This window comes from Lactuca serriola, chromosome 1, assembly GCF_051521515.1.
Source record: "Lactuca serriola cultivar US96UC23 chromosome 1, Lser_US96UC23_V15, whole genome shotgun sequence".
NCBI lineage: Eukaryota > Viridiplantae > Streptophyta > Magnoliopsida > Asterales > Asteraceae > Lactuca > Lactuca serriola.
The window spans coordinates 192,624,584-192,637,178 of record NC_136408.1 but is presented as its reverse complement, the minus strand read 5'-3'; the positions used below and the strand labels follow the sequence as shown (position 1 = coordinate 192,637,178).

Sequence of the window (12,595 nt, the reverse complement as noted above, 5' to 3'; positions counted from 1 at the left end):
CAAAACCGTTCTCTCTCAAGTATCATCCAAAAAGATTTTCAAGATCTTCAATCTAGTAAGTGTTTCTAGCTTCCTTAAGTGATTATATGCTTAGATCTAGTGTTTTAACACACTTCTAACCGTGAAATCATTCCAAAAAGGTTGATTCTTCCTTTTCACCAAGAACACACACTAGTGTTCTTGGACTGTTAGCTCCTTTCAAGCTTCCACATAGTAAGTACTTCTATCCTAGAGTCTTTTAAAGCTTGCTATACATCTTTACATCAAGGAAATCACCCAAGAATACCAAGAACAAGGTGTTCATGATTCAAGAAGTTCTTGAACCGTAAACACCAAGTTAAGGTGCCTTAGGGTGCTTTAGTCCATCAAAAGCCTTTGTAACAAGTCTAGATCCTTCCTTGATGTGTTTATCACATAAAAAGCACAATAAAACACTCATTTATATGTGTTTACGGTTTGGAGATCTCCCAAAACCGTAAACACCCCAAAAGTTGTATAAATGTCCCATATTTATTCCTTATGCCTAGAATCTAACCTAGACTATTACCTTGTTGAGCTAAGGACTTGAAAAGCCCCAAATACCATAAACCTTATGGGTTTACGGTAGTAAACCCAAAGGAAAATGGTTTAGGGACCGTAAACTCCAATTAGGAGTGAAATGGTGCCCTAGTACCTTCCATGGTCACATACATCAAGTAGAAAAGCTTCTAGGGACTCTTAAAGCTTCAAACAACAAATAGTCACAAAGTGGGTGAGCTTACGACCGTAAACCAAGGGTTTACGACCGTAAACCAAGGGTTTACGACCGTAAACCCTTTTTCTAGTGACCACAAAACCGTAAACTCCCTAATAGAGTGTTCCTTGAACCCCAAACACACTAGCCTTTCCCTACAACACTTAGATGCAATCCTTGAGACTAATAACACTTGTATAAAGTGTTTAGCATGTCCTAGGGTGTCTTGACTTGTTTATTAGTTGTTTAAAGACTAATTGGATACATATATGTGATATTATATGTTAACTAGGATCATAGAGTGTGTTCAAGACTTCACTTGACACCTAGCAATCCTACATCTTCAGTTCATCCGTACCACTCACCATAGGTGAGTTCATACTCCTAATCAATGGTTTAAATGTTTTTAAATGATTTTATGGGGGTGATACAAGTGAAATACTTATAGTTATTACATCAATCACATGTGATTAATAACTACAAAACCAGTGGTTTTCTTACTGTTCAAACTGGTTATCAAACTGTTTTGCTGCAAACTGTTTTACAAACTCTTTTACTTATCAAATACTATTACTTAAACTCTTTTATACTTATTATCAAGTGCATGCCTATGTATTTATAGTTATGTAAGCAATGTTTAAAGGGCTTAGGAAGGCCAACTCGCTTTATCTCCTTTCCTCGTTAGGATGTGGTTGTAGGGCATCGGTTATCCGTCCGAAGGTCATCTAAATATTAGTTATATATTATGTATACATATATAGACATAAAGGTTCTTCCAGTCCATTCAATACCCTAGGGTAGCAAGGGTATACTTTCATGATCATTCGTACCAGTTACATTACTAGTAAGCTACCATAGGGGTAGCACAGGAGGATACTAATACTATTACTAGAACAATGAAATATACAATGAGTCAGTTCATTCATGAGTCAGTACATTCTATACATGCTAGATAGAGAGAGAACATACATTACAACTAGCACACGTAGAACAATACAGTACATACAGGCTAGACAGAGAAAGAGTACACTTTCAGTTAGCACCTTCATTACATATACATTCATGCAGTTATGTGAACCATTGAGCGGGTCATGGCACTTCCTGCCATGACCGCTTTTGTATCCCGAATCTCCTTAATTGGGAAGCATATGAGTTTGCGTATAGATCTATACTGGATTGACTATCCTACACCTTGCTGCTCGCTACCGTGGGACTTGCAAGTCTACGGGTGCCAAATGTCATTTCTTACGGCGTCTTACATCGTCGTTTTACTAGAGTCGGTAGCAGGATACAGGTCGATCACATGTTACTTTGAACACCTTTTGTTTTAAGGTAGCTAGTACAACGATAGTCACTTATTAAAAATACTACGGTACTATAATATTTTTCCCATTACATTCACTTTGTGAATATTCACACGATGCACGGTAATGTAAAAACTATATTTTTGGTTAATGATAGTCAGAATTGGGAAAACACACACTCTAACAAGAGATACACACACAGACACTAGATGCCTTGGTAGAAGGCTACAATTAGTAGGAAACATAGGGTTTTCTAGGAGAGTTCAAACATATTACAAAACATCTTACAAATGCTTTCATACAAACACAGACATTAATATACTTATGATCTCACCAGCTTTAAGCTGATACTCGCTTTCAAAATAACTTGTATTCTCAGGTCACCAATAGACAGGTACAGGTGCCAGGCTTTTGAGAAGATGGAGTTCGTTCAAGACTAATCTTTTATTTTGATATGTATATTTTGGTGTCTATATAACTTGACAGAACACACATGTATGAAATTATATTATTAATGCAATGGATGATGTTGTTGCTTGTTTACTACTATTCATTGTTATGATACTGTACATGACGTCCTCCGCCCCAGAACGCTTCCGCCGTTCATGGTTTTGGGGTGTGACAACATCCTTGCTTGCATTGTAGCTTGTTGAAGGGATTATTGGATCTTGTTCATAGACCTCAGTAACCCAGACATTACTTCCACCGATCTAGGGCATATGTGATCATCAAACCACCCAATCCAACCACACATGCTCTCATTACAAACACAACACAAGACCAAAATTGCATTCCAGGGTTGTAATCAGACCATGATGTGATAATAACAAGATCTCGACTTCCACATGGGCGAATCACCATTCTTCTGCATGTTCCTGAGCTTGGTACACTTCGCATATGAGGCCTTAGAGGGATATGAGCAAGAAAATGTCAATATATAAGCAAACATGTTTAACCCTAAGTGAAATGACGAAATGCCCTCATGTGCAAGGCACATGGGGCATGTTAATGTTGCATCATATGGACATCCACACGAATGACCTTTTATGTGCAAGGTTTGCTCCGTAGGGACCATTAATGAGAAAAAAAAGTTTCATAAGGACCATTTTAGGGACATACAGAAAAACTAAAAGACCATAAGTTCATATATGATCTATAGATATATTTTTTTTATTATATTATATCTGTACGCAACACACCTACATATACCTAAATTTTACATAAATCAATAGCATATGTATTTGTTAAGAAAATGGATGCCTCCAAAATGTTAATGATAAGTTTTGTATGAATGTTAATTTTATTCATGATAAAAATAAAAATGAAAAACTATTTTTTAAACAAAAGAATGTCTTCTGAAGATCACATTGATGATTTATAAAAGAAATCCGAAATAAATATATTAAGTTGGTGACTATTATTTGTAATTTTTATTTTTATTAATTTTATATTTATTATTTTTATTTAATAAGTTAAATATTTAAAATTTAAAATTATTATTTGTGTTACAAATAGTAAATGATTGAAAGATAAAAGATAAATATAATATTCATTAGAAAATAAGTGATAAAAATAATGTAGCACTTCCATTGTAATAAAAATAAAAGATAAAGTATTGTTAAAAGAAAAATAAAAATAAAAATAAAAATAAAGGATTAGTATAACATGGATAATCTTATCCTTTACAAAGTTAACTCATATGTTATCAAATCTTTGGTAATAGAGAAATAGAAATGACAACCCCTTCCTTTTGGACGTAACCATACAAAACAAGTAAAAGAAGTTAAAAGATTATCGAAAAAAAACTCATGAGAAAGTAAATAAAATGTGTCTTTGGAAGAGAGAAAGCTAGACATACTATTTTTTTCTAATATTTTGGATATAAAAATATTTTTTTGTAGTTTCCTTTAATATGTAACTTAAAATAAATTGTTTTTAATACATTTAACTAACTTAGAAATAAAAGTTAGAACAATACAAGGGTATCCCCTCTCGTAGGCTTGAGGATTGGGGTTTCACGGCGAGACAGACTATATTAAAAAACTGTTACATGCAAGGTCACTAAAAATGAGAAATCGTGCATGGAAAATCAACATATGTTGATACTATTTGCATTTAATATGTTTGGTTTCTTTGTAACGGATGCAGTGAAGCTTCTTAGTAGAGTACAACGGATCATACATATCAATGTTATATCCCCTAGATCTATGAATATAGTCTTCAAAAGAATTGACTTTACCATACAAAAAGACTTAACAATGCAACTTGTTACCCGTTTGCATTCTCATTCGTTATATACGATGATAACTAAGACGTATTAATTAACTTAAAAATTAAAGTAAGAAAAAAAGCAAAAAAAAGTTTTTCCAATTAGCAATTAAACAATTTAAAAATCAAATTCAATTAGATATAGTATTAGATGTTAATTAATTAATTATATTCAAGTTATTGGCATATTGGTTCTAACTTCTAAGAATCATTGTTTGAATCGATTGATTTTGTTTAGAAAGAGAGATGATGATAAGTTGTTAGGTTGCTTGGTGAGATGGATAATAGAATACCCCAAAAAACGCGTTTGAAAGACACATTTATTATTGTAGTCAAAGTCCAACCCATACCCCACACACTAAATTCAAACCAACGCTGCTTCGAAATCCCTTTTCATTTTGATTTTGATTCCAGTTCTTTTAGAAATCAAAACAAAACAAAGCATCCTTACCTACTATACAATGCAAACAGCTCGTCAAATCTAATCTCTCTACACTCTCCCCTTCTTCACCTCACCTAATCCATTATCATCATCATCGAATTCTCCATCTCTTCCTTCAATGAAAGATCATTATTCTTCCATGGACGAAGACCCATCATCCAAAAACGACGCTTTGACCACTACTCTAAAGAATTCAATCCAAGCACTTGGTAGAGGCTTCGATGTCACCTCCGACATCCGACTTTTGTACTGCAAAGGCGCACCTGGGTCTCGTTTGATTTACTTGGATGATCAAAATACCAAGGAACTTGTCTTCTCAGATGATGGTTTTGTCTCGATTCCTAATGTTCCTGTAGATGTTGAATTTTCTAAAGGCGAAAGGACCACTGAAGCCACACCTGTTTGCAGCTTCTATGAGGTAGAATAATTAATTCTTGAAATTGGGATACCTTTACTTCTTCTGAATAAGTAATCGTCAGGGTCTACTATGGTTTATTGAAATATGCTATGGTCTCTGAATTGTTAAATATCTTTTTATCAATCGAGATGTAATTCATGAGCAATTAGTTTGTTTCGTTTTGTTTATAGACATTGAAGTTGTTGAAATTTAGACGAATTAGGTATCGGGAACATCAAATGTTGGAGTTTTTTGTAATCTAGTACTATGAAGTAACAAGGACTGAAAAAAGTAGGAAATTTTCATCACCATTATTAATGCTAAAACTAGAATCTAAGTAGTATAGTTTCATCCATGTTTGTCACTGCAATATGTTCAAATTACTAGGTGAGATGCTAGCTACTAAAATGGGTGAATTGTGTGATTTTGCTACAAGTTCTATTGCTAGAAAACTCCTGCTTTCCATCTCATGAACTCTTTTGGATTCCTATCCTCCTTTGAGTAGATTAAGAATTACAACTTTCATTATTCCTATAAATCTACATTGATCTGGATTTTGTTTAAATCATTTGCTTCAATGATCTTTGGTTTGCTACAATTTGACCCTCTTTTGGGTTGATGAGCTTCATATATGGAAATTAATGGACTAAATCGTTCACGTGGATATTGTTTTCTACATTAGGAGCTTGTGGTTAATAACCTTTTCTAATAAAGGTAACTGTATTTGGTGATTATGTGTTGAAACTTGAAAGATAACTGAATCTGGTGTTTTGTGTGATAGATTGTATGTATATTTAGTAGCTTTGTATTCTGTCTCGTGGCATATTACTTTTCATACATTGTTAGGTTTGTATATACATGTTAAGTAGGTTGAATAATTTTTGGGATAGATTGAAAATGCACATAGGTCAAGTCACAAAATTCATAAGAATAATGATGCTATCTTGATTTCCAGCAACTTTAAAAATTTCATATGTGCCAATGTAACATTTATTATAGTGTGTGATAAGAACACGTTGGAGGTGAGGAAACCGATGTTATAGATTAAAAAGGAAAACCCAAGTGAGAAAGATGGTGGACTTTATGGTAAAAAAACTTCCTTTTTTCCTAGAATCTTCCAAATTATAACAATAAGTTATGTGTTCTCCTTCGAAATGGTTTATCAACCAAATTAATAAATAAAATCTTTAAAAATTTGAAGTAAGAAAATGGCATGTATTGTGGCATATGCCATGCATTTCTTCGGATAATATAAATGCTATATATATATGTTACTATATTAAGGACTTGATATGATATGCCACACCTTCTACTTATAACTGCAATTGCATATCTCAAAATGACAAGATCCTTTGTGTAATATAAATATTTAGTACCAAACTGGACCCACAACTTGAAGAACCAGAAGTTTTTTTTTTTTTTTTTTTTTTGCATGAACTTGTTATGTGTTAACATTTTGTCTTTATTCATATTCTCATGGTATTAATGAGCTAAATTTACTATGCCATACTAGCAGTTAATATTAGGGCAACAATTTATACTACTTGCGTGTAGTATGTTTTGATCTGTTGGTTATTTAAATTAGGGCAAAATACAGAAATGCACATTGTACTTTCAGTATTTTATCGATTTAGCCACTTCACTATTTTCTATAATGATTAATTAAACCATTATACTTTTTTGACTGTCCAAAAACCATTTTTACTGATTACCTGGTTTTGATAAAGGTTAAAATACAACATACTTCACCATTTTATTGATTTATCCACTTTTTTAATGATTATCAGTTTATCATAACTACAGTTTATTTGCTAAATTGATAAAATGTGAAAGTATGTTGTATTTTCCCGGGGAAAAATGGTTCTTTTAAATCACTACAAAAGATAGTTAACTGGCTGAATCGATAAATTGGTGATTGTACAAGTGCTTTTCTATATTTTTCCCTTTTAAATTATGGTATATCTTTTGCATACGCTACTAAAAGAGTGATTCTTTTAAAAAAAAAAAAAGTTTCTTTAAATGCTAGTAATAATTATTTTGTGATAAAAGCAGATGGCAAAATACTTCAATATGAAATCAAATCTTGGTGGGGATGTTCCTCTTGGAAGCTTTAATGCCATGTTCAATTTTACTGGATCATGGCAACTTGATGCAGCATCAACAAAATCACTTGCTATGATTGGATACATTGTTCCTTTATTTGAAGTCCGTTTAGAAATTACTGATTTAGTTTTGCTTCAACAAGTCAAACGTGCTGTTCCTTATTCATGGGATCCTGCATCTTTAGCAAGGTAAAAGTTTCCTCCTTTTCCTATTTACCACATATTGCATGAAATAGCAACATACTTATATCTTACTCTTTTTATCAATATAGGCATTGTACTCTCTCTATATATATGTTACTCATAATAGCAATTTATTTTCATTTTTTTTTTGCCCATTGTAGCAACGTACTTACATTTTTTATAACAACATGCTTACAATTTTGGGTTAATCTCATAAAATATCTTATATTTTGTGTTTTTCCGGATTAAATCTCAACTTTATTTTTTTTTCCTGAAAAATTCCTTGCATTTTTTCCGATCTGACCCTTTTAGTCATTTTTTTTTTCCAAAAAAAAGTTGTAAAATGGGAGGGTTTTTTAATTTCTCAGGAAAAACTAAAAACGTTGAGGATTTATTTGGAAACAGTTAGAAGGTTGAGGGTTTTTTTCGGAAAAAAAAAAGACAAAGTTGAGGGTTTGGTTTCGGAAAAAAACTAAAAAATACAAGGTCTTTTTCAGGAAAAAGAAAAATAAAGCTAAGCTTTATTCCGGAAAAACACAAAATATAAGGTCTTTTATGAGACTAACCCTATATTTTTTTACTGATAATAGCAATGTGCTTACATCTCTTTACTGATAATAGCAATATGTAACAAATAAAGTACATAGTGAAATATAAGTACCTTGCTATTATGGGTAATAAATATATAATTTTGTTGCTATTAAAAAATAAAGTATATATGTACTAGTATTATCAGTAAAGAAATGTAAGTATGTTGCTTTTATGGGTAAAATATGTTACTATTCCCCTGAATTTTCTCTTTCTATTTCCTTTTTTAGCTAACAATATCATCTAAAGAATGTGATATAGTATCTTTTTAAAAGAGCTAATGACATTGATTATCTAACGATAAAATATTGTATATTTTTCAGCTTTATTGAAAATTATGGCACACATATTGTGACCTCTGCAACGGTTGGGGGGAGAGATGTAGTTTATATAAAGCAACATCAATCATCTCCTTTGTCATTATCAGACATTGATAATTATGTGAAAGACATTGGAGACCACAGATTCTTTGATCTAAAAGGCCAATCCAGTTCTGGTCCCTTAAAGTACAAGGACAAGGTTACTTTACCTTTCTTCCTCAACCCCATCATAATAATTTACATTTTTGGTCCCTGAGTATAGCTGGTATTTTCCATTTTGGTCCCAAATAGTTTTCTCTTGCAGTTTTAGGTCCTTATTTGGGTTTTTGTAACATTTTTGGTCCCTTTTCCGAGTAAAATGACTATATTTTTGGGAACAGAATTGCAAAAGTTTAATCAGGGAGTGGAAATAGTCATATTACTTTGAATAAGAACCTCAAATAAGGACCACATTTGCAAGAGAACTTTTTGGGACCAAAATTGCTAAAATCAACTATTCTCTAGGACCCAAAAGTAACATACTCTAATAAGTATCATATATATATTTGAGCAAAATACACTTATAGAGAACACCACTTGTCACTTGTACTTTTATATTAATATCGATTCAGCAACTTAATTATTTTCCTAGAGTGATTAAACTAAACCATTAAACTTTCTGTTAACCTGTTTTTAAAGAAAAGCTAAATACAACATATTTTCACCACTTTATCAATTTAGCCACTAAAATGTTCATTTTTGTATGCTTGTTGTAATAATAGTTCAATGGCTAAATCAATAAAACTTAATATCACCAACTGGGTATTGGAAAAATTCAAAAAAAAAAAAAAAGTATAATCGTTTAATCATTACAGAAAATAGTAAAATGACTCGGTTAAATGGGGAAAATACAAGTGATTTCTGTATTTTGCTCCAAGTACTTTCAATTTTTTTTTTTTTTTAAATCTTGTGTTGTGGGTGACATGACATGAGGTTGATTTACATTTACCATATATATAACTGCAGGACGTAACGGTAATTTTTAGAAGAAGAGGAGGTGATGATCTTGAACAGAGTCATGCAAAATGGGCAGAGACTGTAGAAACAGCGCCAGATGTTATAAATATGACTTTTACTCCCATTGTTTCTTTGCTTCATGGAGTACCTGGAATTAAGCATTTGACACGTGCCATTGACTTATACTTGGAATGTAAGACCACCTTATCTCATTTTTATTACTTACTTATTTATTTATATATTATTATATATAAGTATTATTGTTTTTTTTTTTCAGACAAACCACCTATAGAGGATTTACAATACTTTCTAGAGTTCCAAATTCCTCGTGTGTGGGCCCCTGAACAGAGTAACATTCAAAGAAAGGAGCCAGTTTGTCCCTCACTTCAGTTTAGCTTAATGGGACCAAAGCTTTACATTAGTCTCGAGCAGGTATTCTTCAAAATTATATCTTCTCATTTAATAAGTGATTATTTCATGTATTTAGATTTTAGCCCTCGATTTTTTCCCCTTTATTCATTCGTTCATCACAATCATGTTTACAGGTAACCATTGGACGCAAACCCGTAACAGGACTCCGACTAAGTTTAGAAGGAAACAAACAAAACCGATTAGCAATCCACATACAACACTTAGTCTCCCTCCCCAAAATCCTCCAACCACATTGGGACACACACATGGCTATCGGTGCACCCAAATGGCAAGGACCCGAAGAGCAAGATAGCCGATGGTTCGAGCCCATCAAATGGAAAAACTTCTCTCACGTAAGCACCGCACCTATCGAACACACCGAGACCTACATCGGGGATCTTTCCGGGGTCCACATAGTCACCGGGGCCCAATTTGGCGTATGGGATTTCGGTGCTAGAAGCGTTTTGCATCTTAAACTTCTTTTTTCTAAAGTACCCGGGTGCACCATTAGGCGATCCGTGTGGGACCATAGCCCGGCTAACCTTCAAAGACTTGGAGAAGATAAGGGAGACAGTTCGAGCCAGTCTGGGAAATTGGCTAAAATTGTGGATATGACCGAGATGTCCAAGGGCCCACAAGATGTTCCGGGACATTGGTTGGTTACGGGGGCTAAACTTGGAGTAGATAAAGGGAGGATCGTTTTACGGATAAAATATTCGTTGTTGAATTATTAATGATATTTTACAGTGTGGGCCATGGGTCAGAGGCAGCTCATGGGTTGCTGGAAGAATAACCCTTTTGCAGGAATATGGTGGTTATAAGCATTTTTTATTTTTATTTTGCACAGGCGATCGTTCTTTTGTGTTGTTTTAGTGCATTTTGTGAAAGTAGGAGGGAAATATTTTGTTGTTTCATGTTAAAAGATTTGTTTGTAGTTTCATACATGTATATGCTTTACACCAAAGTAGGAGTCTTCGGGGTTGTTAAATTTCAGATTTGGAGTAACTTTTCGAATTATGAGGCGATGTTTGACTGTTTGTATATTGATTTTTTTGTTTATATTTTAATTGCAAGTCAAAGTTTATATGTATGAACGGGACGGGTTAATTTAATGGATTTACTTGAGATAATATTTTCGAAGTTTATATTTTTAATTTGATAGGACTTAAGTGAGACAAGATTCAATTCGGTAAACTATATATGTGCTTTTTGTACATAACTTTGAAAAACGACTTAATATAGAAAGATCAGTGAAAATAGGGTTTTCTTATCTGTTCGATCTTATTCTTGTGCTAAATATGAGTGAAACTATGTTTGTGGAATGATTGGAACAAAAAATATGGCCAATATGTTGATGGCATATAAACTATTAAGTATAGAACAAAACTGAAAGAAGGAAAAAAAAAACTGTAATTAAAGTCGAGTTTCTTAAAAATCGTACACCCAAACAATACTAAAGGCAAACTCAATTTTAATTTTTCACTCGTATAAATTTAGTCCTTCGACTTATATATGTATGTCATTCACAAATCTCCACTTGGACGTACATTCAAGGTATAATTGTAGTCTGAGTATAAAAAATGCATCTGTAAGTGAAAGTGTAAACCTCCTTATAAAACTCGATATCCAAACCATTAATAAGGAATTCATATCCACTATAACTTTTTCAGTCGTTGTTAAGTCTTTCACACCAAAACAAACTCTTATAAGTTTACCTAACTTCTTGATCTCTACCAAACCTTTCATCGTCTCTAGCATGATAATTGGACACCATAAAAGCTTTATATACCCATGATGTAGCGAATGCTTCAAGTAGGGTCGGTCCAGACGGTGGGTAACCTGGACGACCGCCTAAGGCCCACAACTCCAGGGGGCCCAAAATTTATGGGATATATATATATATATATATATATATATATATATATATATATATATATATATATATATATATATATATATATCAAAAAAACCATTACCTAAATGGTTTTTAGAGCCTAAAGTTGGTTCAAACTCAAATTAACTTAAAAGATAAACAATTTGGTTTGCTTATTATTGTAATTTAAACATGTCTATAGTGAAAAGTAACTGATATTTTTTTGAATCTTTATTATATTTGTCTTTGAGGGGCTCATTTTTTTCTTTTCGCCATGGGCCCCATATATGTTTGGACTGACCCTGACTTCAAGCTATACATGGAATCACATTGTTGAACATGCAGTTGTCCGTTAGATAATAAAAAAACCCTGATAATCCAAAAAACCACACGGGTTGAGCCCTAGAGTTTCCTTCATCGAGATCACAATGAAGAAACTTCACTTCTCATACTACTAGGGAAAAAGCTTCCGCATAGTCGAACCCATCTTTCTGGGTATAACTCTTATCCACAAGTCAAGTTTTGAATTACGTGGCCTAGTTATCCGATAAATTCGTCTTCTGAAAGACCCACTAACAACGCATGACTTATTTACAGTTCAGCCCCCTAGACTATGGAGGGACTAACACTTTATGTTACATCACATTCTAATACTACTGACAACTGATAAATTATTCTACCGATACTTTTAAATAATTACATTAATAAAATTTATAATCCCTTCCACATTGAAAGGACTTGTGTCTTCAATAATAATGATTTTACACGTCATTGTCTGCCCTTCTACATTGAAAGGACGCATGTATTCAATAATGTTTTCAATAATAAAGGCTTTATACGTCATTGTGTAGCACCCGGTTCTTGGTACGTAAATGTTATTTGAGTATTTCCTTTCTTTTAGCCTTGGACTCGGCGAGTCATGGGTCCGACTCGCCGAATGGATGCGGGACCCGGGACACGTTTAAGTTGGCGACTCGG

The 12,595-nt window shown here is 33.1% G+C and overlaps 1 protein-coding gene across 1 annotated transcript; it reads left to right on the top strand.

The window, feature by feature from the left end:
- Nucleotides 1-4,697: 4,697 nt before the first annotated feature.
- On the top strand, nucleotides 4,698-10,874 carry LOC145102240 (MAC/Perforin domain-containing protein). The gene is made up of 6 exons (XM_079039624.1): nucleotides 4,698-5,165; nucleotides 7,197-7,435; nucleotides 8,341-8,536; nucleotides 9,343-9,526; nucleotides 9,611-9,765; nucleotides 9,879-10,874. Exons 1-6 carry the CDS (start codon nucleotides 4,866-4,868, stop codon nucleotides 10,476-10,478), a joined length of 1,674 nt encoding a protein of 557 aa, XP_078895750.1. The 5' UTR covers nucleotides 4,698-4,865; the 3' UTR covers nucleotides 10,479-10,874.
- Nucleotides 10,875-12,595: the final 1,721 nt, after the last annotated feature.